The sequence below is a fragment of the Sebastes fasciatus genome, chromosome 4 (assembly GCF_043250625.1).
Source record: "Sebastes fasciatus isolate fSebFas1 chromosome 4, fSebFas1.pri, whole genome shotgun sequence".
Taxonomy (NCBI): Eukaryota; Metazoa; Chordata; class Actinopteri; order Perciformes; family Sebastidae; genus Sebastes; species Sebastes fasciatus.
The window spans coordinates 12,490,353-12,508,099 of NC_133798.1; the positions used below are offsets into that span (position 1 = coordinate 12,490,353).

General features: G+C 39.0%; 1 protein-coding gene across 2 annotated transcripts; it reads right to left on the reverse strand.

Annotated features, from left to right (window-relative positions):
* Positions 1 to 284: 284 nt before the first annotated feature.
* On the reverse strand, positions 285 to 15,856 carry bbs2 (Bardet-Biedl syndrome 2). Of its 2 annotated transcripts, none has more exons than XM_074632083.1 (18): positions 15,728 to 15,856; positions 15,220 to 15,354; positions 14,281 to 14,508; positions 11,930 to 12,055; positions 11,508 to 11,570; positions 11,187 to 11,264; positions 10,889 to 10,993; positions 9,372 to 9,458; positions 9,061 to 9,196; positions 8,308 to 8,447; positions 7,686 to 7,815; positions 7,415 to 7,586; positions 7,207 to 7,336; positions 6,939 to 7,058; positions 4,764 to 4,901; positions 4,376 to 4,488; positions 2,569 to 2,717; positions 285 to 1,506 (listed from the first exon to the last, which is right to left on the reverse strand). In XM_074632083.1, exons 2-18 carry the CDS (start codon positions 15,334 to 15,336, stop codon positions 1,400 to 1,402), a joined length of 2,139 nt encoding a protein of 712 aa, XP_074488184.1. In that variant the 5' UTR covers positions 15,337 to 15,354; positions 15,728 to 15,856; the 3' UTR covers positions 285 to 1,399. The 2 variants fall into 2 exon arrangements, with proteins under 2 accessions (XP_074488184.1, XP_074488185.1); XM_074632084.1 differs by lacking the exon at positions 15,728 to 15,856 and adding an exon at positions 15,509 to 15,619.
* Positions 15,857 to 17,747: the final 1,891 nt, after the last annotated feature.

Genomic DNA, 17,747 nt, shown 5'->3' on the forward strand with positions numbered 1-17,747 from the left:
TACAGCTAAACTGACACAAATATATAAATAAAACACCTTTGAAATATGCAGCATACATGGCAGATGTATGTCCAAAAACTGGAAAGTCACATTTTTCAATTCATCATAATTTCTCCTCTCACTTCTTCCCCCGTTATTATACATGCAATGGCCCATTGGTGGGTTCGGTCATTTCAAGCCCATGCTGTGCAGCCAAACTTTGTTCCAACCTGTAGCACATTACTTTAAACTCTAGCAGAGATCCCAAAGTTTAAAAAAAAATAAAAAAATACCAAATACAAAGAAACTTTTAAAACATAAGTTAATTTAATAATAGTTTTCTGCAACAAACACAAAATTACATTTACAATCTCTGTGTACAATCTACAAAAGGTAAACACACATCGTTGGTCCTCTGTGACATCCATTCATTTAGAATAGTTTTCTTTGGCTACAAACAGCACACAAACACAAACAGCTGGGAGCAGAGACCTGAGTCTGAGAGGGCGGGCCGTCACAGAACTATCGGGGCCACCAGTGATTTCAATGGCACGACTCTCTATCTGAGAGGAAGCTGCTCTCTGTCTCGCTCCAGCTGTGCTCTCTCTAAACATCACTGTGTCAACTGGATTAAACAATCACGGCGCTGATCCAGCAGATGGTCATTTTCTAGTCTTTGTGGAAACGGACAGTTTCTTTTCTGAAGTTTAAACATTTCTTAGACAAATGTGCAACGCCACCTGGAGCACCTCTAGTACATTCAGTGAACATTTGGCTAACTACTGATGTTATCAGACAGATTTACGTGAGCATAAAACTGAAGAAAAGGTCTAACTTTTTGTTTTTCCATTAGGTTTAGACAGCAGCAATATGTTGAACCTTGATTAGATTAGATTAATGGATTAAAATGAATTCCTCTGAAGCACCACTGATTCAGAATATCTTTGTTCCATTGCTTCCGAGAAACAGTTTGGTGGAAGCACTCCACTCCCCCTTTTGGTCCAGCTGAACTCTCTAACAGTTGCGTCACTCCTGCCTGCATCCCACTAATTTTGACAATTACCTAGCTAAGCTGTAACTGCACTAAATCGAGCTCTTCCAAGTGCAATAAACCAAACCCATGGTCGGCATTTTATTTCTGTGAGCTAGCAGAATTTCAAGTTTTCACATAGAGTAAAAGTATTATGGTGCTGGTGCCAAATGTTGCTGCCAGGCTGTTGCTTATTCCTAAATCCTGGAAAAAAGATTGATTAAGGCTACAACAGCGTCCCTTTTCATGTCCACGTGTAGTTCTCGTCCCATCACTCTGGGGAAACTTCCTTGCTGGTGCCACGCTTAAAATAGATAGATTACAGTAATGATCAGTTGTGCTTATACTTTAAATATATTTGTCCATTCCTGCATCCCACCACTTCCACCCTCAGGAGGATGCAGTGCCGGCTCTCATGATCCTGAAGAGTGCGTTGACATTATTGCTCTTGATGGCGTCTCGGCAGGCAGAGATCACTTGGTTCTTGGGCTTACCCACTGAGGAGATGGAGGAACAGCGACAGACAGATTAATATGAGGCGACAAGACAGGTATGCAAGATGTAACAACACATAAAAGGATGACACAATTGCTTTTAAGCTTTTAAGCTTCTAAACTCTGTTCATTTCCATTTGATAGTGAAATCAGTATTAATATGCCTGTTTTGTTTTCTTCTTAAGGATCCCCCAATACACTTTGTTATTATCGTTGAATACACATATACATATATGTACAAATGAGGGCTGTCAAAGTTAACGCGGTATTAACGCGTTAATGCAAAGTCGTTTTAACGCCACTAATTTCTTTAACACAGTAACGCAACTTGAGATTTTTAGGTTTTAGTGGGCTCAGTTTTAAAGGTAAAGAAGATACTGGCATCATATGAAACTAAAAAAACTAAGGAATCCATTGTTACCAACCATGTCATACTAGCTTGTCAGGAAGAACGCTAAATAACGCTCCAAACGTGCGCTAAAGTTTGTCAAGGAAAAACTGGCATGGTCATTTTCAAAGGGGTCCTTTGAGCTCTGACCTCAAGATATGTGAATGAAAATGGGTTCTATGGGTACCCACAAATCTCCCCTTTACAGACGTGCCCACTTTATGATAATCACATGCAGTTTGGGACAAGTCATAGTCAAGTCAGCACACACTCCGTCTCTGTCATTCTTGTCTCACACCTCAGTCCTGACAATTGTGCTACTATAATTCATAAAGTTGGCAGGTCGGGTCGGGTCGGGTTTGGTTGGTTGAGTAACGCATATTTTGACATGTTGGGTGGTGCGAATTGTCTCTCACAACGGACCAGATTTTGACAAGATTGACTAAAATCACATAAATGTTCAATATAATCTGATGACTAAAGAGGACTAAGATTAAAAAAAAATAGCTGACAAAATTAAGAGAGAAAAACATTCTGACTAAAGTTGAATGACTTTTTGGTGACTAAAAGTGGACTCCAAGCCTGTCAGCCCACATACAGTACTGTTGTTAAGGAATTGTGTATGTTACAGTACATCTTACACATGCACTCACACACACAAACACACAGTGGCCTACCTCGGAGTCTACCAGCCCGCTGTATGGCCTGGTTGACAGACTTGAGGCAGGCCAGTAGTGCATTGTGGTTGTTAGAGCGGATTTTATACTCGTTGATCAGATCCCTGTTTAGATCGTACAGCTCTCTGTAACGCTTCTTCATAGTTGTCCTACAGAGGGCAAGACAGAAAATCAGAGAGAAAGTATGGGAGAAAGAGGGAGAGAAACAGTTAGTTGGTTTGGTCCTGTGGTAAAAAAAATAAAATAATCTTATATCAGTTTAATCAACACATATATGATGAAATACATATTTGGTTGCAAGTGTTTTTGTTGAAACTGTTTTAGAGAGGTGTTGATTAAATGTTGTGGTCATTTTGGAGGCTTGTGCTGTAGTTGAATTGTAAATTATACTAAGAGGGATTTATAATATTTTGCCCATCCCGTTTATATCAGTGAGGGTACATTAAAAATGAGAAACACCTTTCATTATAACACAATACAATTCAACAGGACCACAAACTACAGCCTCCAGAAAACAATTTCAAGAAAAACTGAACATTGTAACATACATGAAGGTAGGATTTATTGTAGAACTGTTGTATTAGACTGATTAGTTTTAGCTAGGTGTACCTAATAAACTGGCAACTGAGCGTATTTGTTTTTGATACAATTGCTCTGTTTCAGAAGATGATAGTTTTTTACATTTCAGTAATATTGTAAGGGGAAACTTTGCCAATTGCAAATTTGCAATGTGGGCGGTATGTGCAAATGAACAATGTTCGGCTTCCCTTCGTTTTGCCAGCGCGTGGAGCTCCCCGCTCATTTGCTGGTGAGGATCCGCCAGATTACGCGAAAGGCAATCGACTTTAATGATGGCTTTTTCTATTTGATGCCTTTAAACAAGCATGCACAATACCACGGCTCCGACTCTGGGCGTGGCTGACCTAAATGGCACGCATCCTTCAAAAATTTTTATTGATGCAGGGCCATCGGGAAGCTCTGGAATTTTTGTGGTGGGCTGGTCTTTCTTTCTTTTTCAACCCAACACACACATTTAGCAGGAAAAAAAGTCATCAGAAGTCGTTGTGTGTGGCCAGTGTTATGTCGAGTACTGTTTCCCATTGGTATGTGTTTCCCCCTACCTAAACCTGAACCAACCCTTATAAAGAGCCGGTGTCCGGCCCCTTCCGGTGGACCACCACGGAACCTTATTTAAGAAAAAATATGAACGGTAGTCAATGGCGAGAGACAAATAATTTTTTGATCCCTTTTGAATTGCGCCATGAATTACACATATGATGTTTGTCAATTTGAAAGATAATCTTACGATTCAAGAAAGTTGCAGTTTGTTGTAAAACTGTTCAAGTAGGAGACTGAAAATACGTAAATAGAAAGACTACACACCCAAAAGTCGTGTCTCTCTCGCTGAGGCTGTCATAGCTAAGTTAGCTTGTTAGCTAGCTAGTGTTGGTGAAGTATATTGTGCAAGACGAAAGATGTAGTTCACTGAGTGGTGCAATTCAAACGGGGTCAAAAAATATTATATATATTCTTCTATCATAAAAACTGTATTAGTGTTAAAATTACTGCCAACTTGTGCGCTCTGGCTGCTCGCATTAAAGGGTCTCTCCATCTGAAAGTCCCGGGTTGAATTTTGGTCCCAGTCTGCCCCTGTATCAGTGTCAATATGCCTGCTGAAAAAGGTCTATAACAGAGAGTTTAAAATATTGCCCATGTGTTGCCTGTATTTCACATATTATAGTATTTCACAAGGATTATAAATGAGACCAGTTTAATATAGTCTGTGCATATCGTCGTGGTAACTCACATTTCTCCCATAAGGCGAGCGTCCTCTGCTTGCACCAGCATGTTTCTGATGTAGTTGGAGTGGTCGGCCATGGCTGCAGTTAGCTTCTGATGGACAGAGTGGAACTCATCCACCTAGCGTACAGATATTTAAGACTCACTATTAAACCACAGCATCACCACCAACAACAACTACATTCTCTCTCCTGACAAATAAATAATTTATCACATTCAAGGCTGACTTCTCTCAGCCTTGACAAACCTTTTACACAGGGTGCTGTTGAAGTCAAAACTGTAGTCATAATGTACATGTACAGGTCAATGTACATGTGACGATGGACGGAAGGTATTGTGTCTTGGAGTATTAAATGTTTATGACACCAGAAGTTTCAATCTCATTAAAGCCAAACCTCAGTGAGTGTAGTGCGTAGCTCCTCAAAGTATCCGGGGAAGTCTGCTTCTGCTGACAAGTCCTCTATTGCCAGGAAGGAGGCGAGTGATTGGACCAGATCTCCTGCCAGGTCGATGTCATCGGTTCTCAGAGTGATCTAATTGGGCAAATTAGAGATTAATCAACTGTCTGATTTTAGCTGATTTAAAGGAAATGCCAAGAGCTATTGTAACTTTGTGCCAATTAACATCAATATTTTGCTTGCTCTTGATAAGGTAAAGTATTAATTATTTACACAGTCACAATTGATGTTTTAAAGGGTTAGCTCGGATTCATTAAAGTCAAACAATAACACAAACTAACCAATCGAGGTAGCGGAAAAAAACTAACTCCTGTGTTCTGCGCGGTAAAATTTCTCTATTTGTCAATGGAGTGTGGTGGCTTTGAAGAGCGCATAGCTGGATATAACGACTTCAGTTCCTCGTCAGAAAGGCTGTCTGACTGCAAGGTAAACTGGCAAAAATATTCGAAATATAGCATACTCTTAAACTGACCATTTTTTAGGTGGGCTGTTTTACTAGGTGGCTAAACTATGTTTTGCTGCTGCCCCTGTCCACAGCAGTACATTGCTTTGCTTCCATGCTGGTACTCCTGTCTGCTTCTCCAAGCTGGGGGCGTGCTGACCGCTATGAAGTCAGATCAGCCTCAATATTAATGAATGCACACAGAAGGATTTACATGTATTTTGTGATTTATATATAAATGACTCTCTCCACAAAAATATTTTTCAATGCACACAAAAATAGTTATCATTGTATATAAATGTAAAAAAAAAAATCCACACATAAAAAATAAGGTTAACAAATATATTTCTGGTGCACACACAAATATTTCTTGTTTTAAATAAATGTAATAGAAATTCACATATATATGGGTTTAAAAGTATTTACAAGTTTCATCAAAAACATATTTGGATGTTCTTACATTTATATACAAACTGTTGAACCTGCATTTACAAACTGCTTGTCATTTGTGAACTTCATCGCATTTGTGTGTGGGTTGTTTGAGACTCCCCTGACATGCACCGATTTTCTGTAGCCAATCAGATGTCTCCCCACGGGGGTACGATTTAGGTCATGCACAGGGTGAACATCAACACGAAAAGTAGTTAGATAGCTAACTTTGGAGAAGTGGTCAAAACATTTGACTTGTGCACCCAGCTAAGTTTTGAAACAATCATGGGCAGATAAGTCTGTAAAGATCCCCAAAAGAATCCAATCAAAGAGATACAGCAACTGGATTGAAGGTTACATCCACGATGTCGAAGGTGAGACCACCAGCACCCGGCGTGTTGCTATTGACAGCTGGCTAACGCTAACGCTAGCTGGCTGATGTAAGCTTAGCTATTTGTTTGCCAAATGATATATGTTTGTCAGCTGAATGAGGTCTGGCAGACTGTATAACATTTTCATTTTGGTTTCAGTCAAAGTTGAGGGTAGCAGCACTATAGCAGTCAGGGGTGCACAAATCAAATGTTTGAACCACTTCGCCAAAGCTAGCTGTCCTCTCTATACATACATACATATATACGACAATATATATTTTTGTGTGAAGTGAAAAATACTTTTGAGGAGAGAGTCATTTATATATAAATCACAAAATACATTTGTGAATACCTCTGTGTGAATTCATTAATATTGACAATGATCTGACCCTATAGACCGCCATCGACTGTAGGTAATACACTGACTATGATAAGTACCTCATACATCCCCACTTCAAAGACTCAGAACTATCCCTTTAATGTAATTAATTAAATTGACTTTGCACTTGTACTTACTATGCAATTTCACTTGCAGCTACTTGCTACTAGACAAGATAATGCAAGACAAGTAAAATGTGAGAGTTAAACTGATGGTGATTATGATGGATGACGATGATTTTTCAAATAGATTATTATTATTATTATTATTGCTAAATAGAAAGTCCCATTGATTTCATTGGTAATAGCAAATCACAGTGACTTCAATGTTTATGTTTTGAGCTGCAAAGCTCAAGCACTTGTAATTTGATTCTCTTGTTAATGTAAAGTTAAAGCTGGGTGAAAAAAAAAGTACAAAAGTGTAACATCAAACAACCACTGATTCTGACTGAAGCTTATAGCTAAACACATAACTGATGTGTGTGTTTGTACCTGTCCATTGCTGGCCATACTGATGGACAACAGTCCCCCTCCTCTTAGTGAATTAAAAGTGATGTCAGGACTGTCTACTCCTTCTGGAAGCAAGAAGTTCTGATTCAGCCACATCACCACCTACACGCAAACACACACACACACACACACACACACACACACATAGATTTGAATTAGCAAACATATATCAGCATGTTATTGCCTTGAACATCACAAATCATTCTTCCTATTGTCCTCTGTCTTCCTGTGAGAAACTCTGACAGCCTACCCGCTGCGGTCGGTCGTTGATGCTGAAGGTGACCCTCCCACTGGGCGGAGCAGCTGAGGAGTCAACAGTGATGTCATACATGGAGAAACGAGGCAGCTGACGAGTGATTTCAAACACGTGGAATTGGGTGCTGCAGAAAACAAAATAGAGATTTTAATTACATGGGAAGAAATATACAATACATCCTTTACTTACTCACACATCCTACCTAGTTTTCCCTCCAACAAAGGCTTTGATGTGCAGATCTACTGGTATGTCTTTTGGGGGGACAATGGGGACTCGGACACAGCCTGACAGGTTCTGGACGCTTGGGTGGACAACGTGACTCTCCCCCTCAAATATCCCCTCTGCAAAGATGAGCACTGCACGGATAATGGTTTCTGGAGAGGATAAAACAGAGATTCAGGGATTTGGGACTTAATGTTTCCTCAGTCCTCGACATGCTTGAAATTCTCAGCTTAAGTGCTAAAACACTCTACCATTTGGTGTTGAAATGCTGAGCTCTACATGAGCCTTCTGATCCTCTGTAGCAGGTCTCACTGACAACGCTGTCTGGAGCTGAGTGTTGGCTGGTATGACACCCACCCCGCTGTTTGTCTCTGACACACCCTGAAACATTGTACAGTTTGTGTGGATGTTAGCATATACAATAATATACACCCTAATGTCGATTAAGAATCATGTGATGGTCTATATGAAGTCTGCTATCTCTGAAACAAACGGGTATGAGGCCAAAATATGATGAGAATAAAATTGTTTGTTCTCGTCAACTGTGTGATTTTGCTCAGCAAAAATGGTTGCGACGGATTCTGTGTATTTTGAAACATCTTGAGTTCAAAGTTGAGAATCTGACCTGATGATAGCACTCAAGAAAAGAGCCAGGAGGTCATCAAAATCAGTAAAATGAACCAAAAGGTAAAATGAACATCTACATATCGCCATATTCAAGGAACAAAATCTTTTTTAATTTATTTATCTTTGAATATATTTCATATATTTCAATCATATTTGTAATATCTTTACTTTTGTATAATTTCGAACTGTTAAAACAAATACAAACTTAAATGAAAAATAAATAAATGATGGAATAAATATATGTACCTTGGCATTCTCATCATAGTTGCGTAGCTCCAGCAACAGATTCTGTCTGCGTTGGCTGAGATCTCTAATGAGGTCCTGTTCAGCACTGGAGTCCATGAGATTCCCTTTGAGGTCTTTACTGGCTGGCAGGTAACCACGGACTATAAGATACACACATTTACAACACTGATGACATCCTCATTCAAGCTTAAATGGTCAGTTCTCCCAAATGTCTGAATTAACTTTTTAAGCTTTACACCTTTTTATGTGGATGTCCAATCAGTTTTGATGGTAAATGTAGTCAATTGAAGCAATACATTTCTCAGTGCGTGCTATATTGACCGAAAAAGCTGAGTTCTCCTGTTGCAAAATCTGCATCCAGCGCCGTCATTTGTCACGCCAAATGACGGCGCTGGATGCAAGATGGATGCAAGGAGGAACTACAGGCTATTTCAGCTTGGATTTCTAGTTTCCGCGTCTGGGTAGATGGGGAGTGTGCTAGAGTTGCCGCTCAAACACAGAACTTCCCAAACCTGTTGTAAGTTCCATTGTTTAAATAAAGCATATATATCACAAATGCACAAGATTTAGTCTTTTGGAGGATGCATTCTTTTCGAATTTTTGGGTTAAATTAATTTAATTAGAGCTGATATGAAAGGACAGTAAGTATCACAAAACAATAAATCAACTCGTCTATATTTAACCAGTTTCAACATGTCTTCTTAAGCATATGTAGGCAAAAAAGATACAGGCAGACACAGCCAAACAACATACCCTCTCCCTCTATGGAGGTGCATATTAGTTGTTTCTGGCCATCCAACCTGTAGTCTCCCTCCACCACTCCGGCCACAGAAGAGGAGAAGTTGTCTTTGAAAATGACCTCGCCTGTGCGGTCGCTACGAGCATCAATCTGATATAAGAGGAGAATGTGATCAAAGACTGAAGACTAGCTAGAGATACTGTGAATGAATGAAACAATGAATGACTTGTTGTGTCCACAAATGTAATTACAAATCAGATTTCTGAAGTGTGAGAATTGTTTGTTGTTGTTTCTAAATGCCAGGCCTGCCAGGTTGTGAGCTGACCTTTCCATTGGACCAGCCAGTGATAAGCTCCACCACCCCATCAGCATTCAGGTCAAAGGCATGGATGCTCATTGCATGATTCTTAGACTGATTGGGGAGAGAAAAAAACACATTATTAGAAAGTAAATGGAGACATATTACATTTAAGGTATGGGTGAAAATGGTACTTAATTGTCAACTTCGGTATATTTCAACCTGGATGCATGTTTTTGTGTGTAAGTGACTAACGGGAACAATATTTTTTTTAATTGGCCCTGTATTAAGGGAGAGCGCTGTATCCAGCAGCCTGGAAACGAGCTGCAAGGGTAAGTGATGTAATGTTTTGTTTACTAAAAGTGTTTTTTTTTTTCCACTGACAGGCTCAGATTGTTATTATAAGTGTCTGACAACATTATGAAAAGGACAATACAGAGAAATAAAATGTTTTCTTTACCTTTCGCTTGATCCGGTCTGTTTGTTATTGTGTCCAAGTCCCGCTCAAGGAGAAGTCTCATTGTGAAATCTGAATATCTGTATACTCTGGCTCAAATAAAAATGGGCGGCCATTGAATTCAAAGACCTTGTCCACATGTTTGAAATCATCGAAATATTCAGGCATGACATTGAAAATCTTTTAGATAACACTAAGCTACGCTTTCTGTTCAAAACAAAAAACTCTGCCCGGCTGGCACTCGCATTTCCCCCATGGATGTATTCCACTATTCAACCAGATTTCAGAACGAAACTTCTCCTTGAGCGAGACTCTTTCCATAATGTCAGACACTTATAATAACAACCAGAGCCTGTCATGGCGAAAACAAGCACTTTTAGTGGACGTAAATGTTGATGCCAACTTGCCCCCATAGAACCTTATTGCAGCACGTGAGCAGCTAAAAGGCTCTCCCTCAATACTGGACCAATTTCAGAAATTGTTGATTGTTAAACCTATTAGTCAGTTAGACACAAAAACATGGGAAAATAGGATCCAGGTTGAAAAATACTGAAGTTACCCTTTAAAGAGTGTGGAGTAAATCAATTAAAATATCATGCAGGCTCAAATGGTTAAGAACATGTAACAAGATATTCGGACAGTTAGCATGATAATAGACATAAAAGTGACGGACACAGACATAGAACAAATAAAACTAACGCCTGTTCACACTGGATGCGGAAGCACCGCAAAAGCAGTAGCTTTTCTCTGTGCATTTCTCTGCTTCGGTCAACAAGCGATTCTGCTCCCCATGAGAGAGAAAATAGACCAGATGCTGAAACTATCACTGAAGATCACGAGCTGGGCGCATCAAGTGTGAACAGCCCGATTGGTTAACATGGGTGCCCAAAGGAAGCAGGCAGCGCTTCTCTATGAATCACAGCGCTTCTGCGTCCAGTATGAATCTGGCGTAAGGTTTTCAGAGGGAAAGGCTGATGGAAACAAATATTCCAAATATTTGAATTGTAACTACTAATGTTTATTCTTTCTGTCTTATAAGGTCAGCCCCTCTTGTCCAAGACGACACTATCATTAATGACTGTGGTACCTTAATTCTCCAATAGCGAGCGGTGCGGTCATAAACTCCCACAGTGCCATTGGCCAGAGCATAGCCAAATCTGCTGCCATGCATATGGCACAGTGATGTTACTGTCTGTATGGGGAAGGACAGAGGAACATTTATAACAGTGCAATGATGATTTCAAGTATTATGGTGCGACTGTCCCCTGTACAAAACACAATTTAGTGTTTAAAAAACACACTGTTAATACAATACTGTCAGTATTGATGGATTTTCTCTGGAGTCAATAAGCTTAAAAAGAGCGAGACACATTTCATCCATTTACCTCATTTTCAGTCATCTCAGATACAAGCTCATCCTCTTTGAACACCCTGATGTCAAAGTCTTCCGATCCTACCAGGAGCTGTGAACAAAATACACAATTGCGGGCTACATTTTTTTGGAATCAACAAATTATCATATCAGTATGAATGAATCTTTAATTTAACTCATATCTATAGTTCAGAAACAACTTTAAACATTTTTCGAAGTAGAGAGCTATAGAAAATGGGATAGAGATAGGAGGAAGACAGGCAAACAAAGCTCTGGAATCGGACGCAGCGACTACACAGCATGTGTCTCAGACTGCCAGCCTTTCAGGACTTACCTCATTTTTCCCATCCCCAGTGAAGTCACAGAGCACCACAGACCTGACATTATCGCCAGTTACCTAAAAACAAGACTCTTCATGAATACGTTCATTTAGTTGATTCAGCCAAGGAATGATTAATCTTGACAGGGAATGAAAATAATTATAATGACAAAAATTGCATTCACTTGTCTACTCGTGTAAAATGAATACGCTTAATCAAATACATTTGGCAAATTATTTTGTCCAATACGTGGCTAGAAAATTGCTGGATATGCAGAAATATAACAAATGACAATATACTGTTGACAATCAAACCAGTTACAGTTTGATGAAGTGTTACTCTCTCATGAGTTGTGCGTTATATTGCTATTCAATGAAACCAACTCCTTGAAAGTATTCTGATTCTGATATTAAAATGTTGCCTTGCTATTACTTACTGTCCAGAAGTGGTCATTGCCCTCATAGTCAAAGCCTTGTAAGGCGCAGTTCCCTCCAATGATGGCAAGAGGAGTTGAGATATCCCCGAGTTTCCCCAACACAATAGCATTGGCCCCATCTGTGACCTACACCCACACACACACATAGAAGAAATAGAAACAAAGTCCTTTAAGATGAAATACTGTACAACATGCTGACAGCGAGGCTCCTCTCCAGTTGGTGAAGCATTGCTGCTTGAACCATTCTGACATTTTTTTTCTATTTTTAAAGAATTCAGTTCTACACAGACACAGCATAGCTGCATAGATGTGCTCACTCCAGTTGTCTATTTGTCAGCAAAATCACTCAAAAAGTAACAGAGATTAGCCCTTAAATGCACGGGTGTTTTTAAAAAAATTCCTACATACCACAGGTATGGAGGAATCAGTCTTCAGCAACGTACTCAGATTAAAACTGGGGTAGGCAGTATATTTGTGGCATCATTGGGCAAAAAATCCATAATAACCTTTCATCATATTGTAATTCAAATGTTCTGAGAGAAAACGAGACTTCCTCTCTTGTTTTCAGGCTTTAGAAAATCTAGCCCGTGACAGGAGACTTTGGCAAGTCACAGGTCATTTCAGAGAGAGAGCGTTCCTATTGGCTGTTCTACAAATGCAGATGCATATATATCCTGCAAGATACAAAGTAACCCTAAAAAAGGAAGAAGGACTTATCAAGAAGAGAGTCTGACTGATTATCAGCGAAGTGTTTCAGAGATGGAGAGAAAATGTTGTTTTTAGTTAGCTAATAGTCTTCTGCTCGCCACTGCAGCACAACGTCTACGGTTAGCAGAGAGTTAAATTATTAGCAGCATTTTCTCTCTACATCTAGAGAGATGAAAACAGGATGGTAATTAGCATAGAATTGCTGCTATATAACGGCATCAGGATCACAATGATGATAGGGATGTTTGAAATGAATGACTAGTACTTGTACAGGTTACTCTATGGAGCACATGCATATGCCTGTGCTTGTCTGGTGGGAGGGGTTTAGGACAGAGAGGGGAGAGAGGAGAGCTGCAAGAGCAAGGCTTTATTTCCAAATTCAGGCGGGGGGGATTTGTTGTGCCTTTACCAGAAAACTGCCTACCCTGGGGTATCACTTGAATTACAATATGCTGAAAGATTATGGAGTTGCCCAATAATGCCAAAAATTGGGCAAAGAAAATGCTGCTTCCCCCAGCTTCAAGCCATATATTCAAATCATATTGCTTGTAAACTTTTGGGAAGGAATTACTTATAAAAGCAAACACAAAAAAAATATTTTTGCCATTTATGATTTATTTTTACCATGATTTTTATTTTGGCAAGAACTCAATAATATATGTTGGCATAATATGTTCTATTTCATGTTTATACTGTACTATTTTACACATAGCCTACTGTAACTTCCCATAGACCAACACCTACCAAAGCCAAATTAATCAGCACTCACAAGTCACAGTCGCTTGCTTGCAATTATCATTGCAACATGGTTGTGCATGTTGCAACACTTGTGAGATCTTGTGGCTTCCCAAGTTGGCAATTTGGCCAGGAAAACTACTTGCTTGTATATAGCAGCAAGATCAAGGCAGTTGAGATAATCATATGAGGTTCCCTCATCAGTCCCAACTTCTCTTGGGACCACTACTTGGACAGTATCTTGACTGTTTCTCATGCTCCAGTTCTGCCTTTAAATGATCTGATTCATAAATGGCACAAAAACTAATTCCTCACCATCAGTAGTCTCAGATAGATCTTCATTTCCAGAGCAGCTGTCACATTAAAACCCTCCAATATCAAAGAAAATACTGCTATGCATCTATACCTGATACCCAGGTGCTGCACCATTTTGTTTCTGTGACAGAGAGCTAAAAACAAACTTTTTCATCATTGTGTCTGTATTTATTCATAGTAACAGTGAGACAACAGTGCCATCATCAGGTCAAAGAGGACAACACAATAAAACAATGTAACACTCTTCCATACCTTGGGGTTTACCATTATAAACTTTTTAGAACATTAAAATAACAATGCTTTTTATCGTTTTTGGCACCAGGACACTGTTAAAAACAAATAGTTTGTGGACTACCATGGTGTTGAGTGTTTTATTGTGTCATCTAGTGGTGTAATGTAGTCCCGGTTTGCTTAAGACCCGAGGCATGCATTTAAGGGTTAAGCAGAACTTTTTTTTACAAAAAACACCTGTGTTAAGTGATAACAAGCAATATACAGTGTTCATTGTTTCATCGTCTTAGACTCCACTCCCGGTAAGACCTACCACTACATCCAAATGTATCCCTCCACTTATTCTCCTCAGTTCCACTCACCTCTCTGTAGAATATATCAGCATTGTCATGGACATCGTAGGCCAGCAGGTTGGTCTGGGATCCCACCAAAAGTGTGTCCCCAGTGGTGTTTGGTCCAAGCGTTCCTGCCGTCAGACAAGTGACTGCCTGGTTGATGTTGAGGAGGGAGATGTCAGAGTCTTGTGTGCTCTGGCTCAGTCGGTGGGCCACAGGTCGCTGACCACGAGCATGGGGGTTATGGATAAAAACCTTTTCGAGAGAAACAGAGATAATTCAGGGCATGAGGTGGAAACATATAAAGTATGACGTATAGTAAGCATTAAAAGTAAGAGAGGTATTCTATAATCCAAAGTGAACGTGTGTTGTAATGAGTGAAATCTAGAAGAGATGTGGGGAAGTATTGTAAAGTGGTTGCCTGGGTCCAGACCTTTGAATCTGCCCACTCAATTCTGTTTGATATCAGGCAGGTAACGTGGGGGAATACAGAAACTATGTGTAAGTAAAAGTTCCGAATATGGTTACTCTCTTTCCACAATGTTATAACAAGGCCACAAAAACATGGGATTTGTAAATAAATACCAGAGAAAATTATTTAGCATGCACTCACTACTCAGAGAGCAACCATGCTATACAATCTAGTTTTTGCTCATTACGAATTCACCAAATGTATGTTGGAACAGTGAAAATGTTCATTCATTATAGTTAGACAAATTTAGGAAAATGTAATTAAGAGTATAAGTATGGCTCAATAAGGAAGCTGGTTACTAATGAATAATTGACTTATGGAGAAGGGGTGGGATTAAATAAGTTTATACTTCTTCTCACTCCTTTTCGAATATGTAAATCAAGGCATCAAGTGTTGACAATTTATTTTTCTTAAGCTTTTCATTGTATGTAAATACTACTTGTTTCTGACTGTCCACTTGTTGGTATGATCATTCTTTTTCTTTATTTGTGTACCTTCCCAGCCTGTGTGGCTGCAGTAAGGCATGGGTGGACTCCATCAAATTTCCCAACAGTCACCATGCGAGGGTTGATCTTGTGGTTCAGCTTCAGTGTGAATATGGGGACCAACATGGTGCCTACTGTAGATCCCTAATCAGAGCCAAGAGAAGACAAGCAGACAGACAGCAGGAGGCACTTTAATATTTCAGTTCTTTTTAGAGAGTAATTTGTGAAAATAAGCACATAACAGGCTGTCAGGTGACAAAGCGTGGTTTTGCCTCACTAATGTAATTACAGGCTTTACCAGACACCCAGTGGAGAGTCCTGTTGCCTAGCAACACAAAGTGGCAAGCTAGCTAAAGCTGTTCATCTGGCTAATCTCTCTCTGGTTTAATGGTTTACTGCAAAATAATGACAATTATACAACAAAACGACACCACGTCACTGGCTGCAATGTTGCCGGAAACAACTCAAACTAAAACACACGAGATCACACCGTAACACGTAGTGCAAACACTCTCACCTGACCCCCTCCTCGGCTGCAAACGTTGGGTTTTGGTTCAGATGAGCTAACCAGCTAATGAGCTAGCTGGATAGCAGCGATAGTCTGCCAACAACTACTTCCGGTCTGCTGTTTTCAAAATAAAAGATTCTGGTTAAGTTCCTGCATAGGACTATGATCAGTGGTGGCATGCAACTAAGTAGGCCTACATTAACTCAATTAGGCTACTGTAATTACTGAGGCACTTGTACTTTTCCTGAGTATTTTCCTTTAATCTTACTTTATACTCTTTATATCCCAGTAGACCACTTACACACCAAAAAACTGACAATAACCTGATATTTTCAGTTGGAATTTCATTCATTCATTCATTCTCACTGTGCAATATCATTTTCCACTTGTGCAATGTTGTTAATGGTCTGTTTATTGTCAATACTGTATATACTGCTCCTATTTTTATACTTCCTTCTATTTAAATGGTTCATATTTTGTTACACTTTGTTTAGCTCTTTTTTACTGTGTTAGCTGATGCATCTTGTTTTTTTGCACTATCCCATTTTCTGCTGTACACTGCAAATGTCCCAACTGCGGGACTAATAAAGGAAAATCTTATCTTATCTTATCTTACTTCCATTCCATTTAAATTAAGATAGGTATTTGATATTTTTAAAATCTGTCTGAGTATCCCAAATATATGGAAATGCAACAGTAAATCAGTGGAGGACCCTGTTAATGTTGTCAAGATGGAGCTAATTTTAAGTACTCTATATTATGTTCGGCAGTTAACAATACATCATATTTTATAAAATGCATGATTGGATTTACATGTTAAATCTAGATTTGAAAAGTAACGAGTTGTAAAATAAATGCAGTGGAGTAAAAAGTACAGTGCTTTACTCTAAAAGAGGAACTACATTTTCAAAATGCATATGTTATTCCTATGGTCTAAGACACTCCAAAAAATATTAGTAAACATGAAAAACTCTCTCCCAAATCCAAAAACTAGAGTGTTAAAACTCAAACTTGTGATGTCATTGGGTATAAAGTCTGGAACTTCTCTATAGATAATGAATGGGAGACTGATTTTGTGTACCCACATAATGACCGTTTTATTTTTTATACCCAAATGAGCTTTATTCTACTGTAGTCAGTCCTGAAACAGAAAATGTTCCCATATACTCAGATCATTCCCTTGGGTGCTCCCAGTGTCATCTAGAGCATCTCTCCCAATGCATTATTTATGGAGCACTTCCACAATTTAAACCCTTTGACATCACAAACTTGAATTTTAGCACTCTAGTTTTTTGGATTTGGGAGAGAGTTGTTCATGTTTACTAGTATTTGTTTTTGGACTGTCTTAGACCACAAGAATAACATATGCAATTTGAAAATGTAGTTCCTCTTTTAGAGTAAAGCACTGTACTTTTTACTCCACTTTACAGTAAAAACTCGTTACTTTTCAAATCTAGATTTAACATGTAAATCCAATCATGCATTTTATAAAATATGATGTATCGTTAACTACCGAACATAATATAGAGTACTTAAAAATAGCTACATCTTGACAACATTAACAGGGTCCTCCACTGATTTACTGTTGCATTTCCATATATTTGGGATACTCAGACAGATTTTAAAAATATCAAATACCTGAGAGCATCTTTATTTTACATCCGTGGTTCCCCTTAGATGGTATCTTCTTTTAAATCCAACACCTCCAATCTGTGCAGAACAAGATTAGGACCAAATGTGAAAAATGTATATGAGTTCTGAGTTTAAAGTCAGAATGCTGAGATTAAACTCTGAACTTAAATAAATGTGGCCCTATTCTTCTTCCTTAAGACATAGCTCAGTGATGTGTGTACCGAATTTGCCATAGACTATTACTTGATTAATAAAAATCAAATGTGTTTATTTTTAGACCACTATTTTTATGAGGGCCCAAGCAGCTGCACCTGTTATTAAACTCTTCAAACAGGTGATGTGGCATGTGTCCTACATCTCATCTAGCAAAACAGCACCCTCTGAGTGTGATTCACTG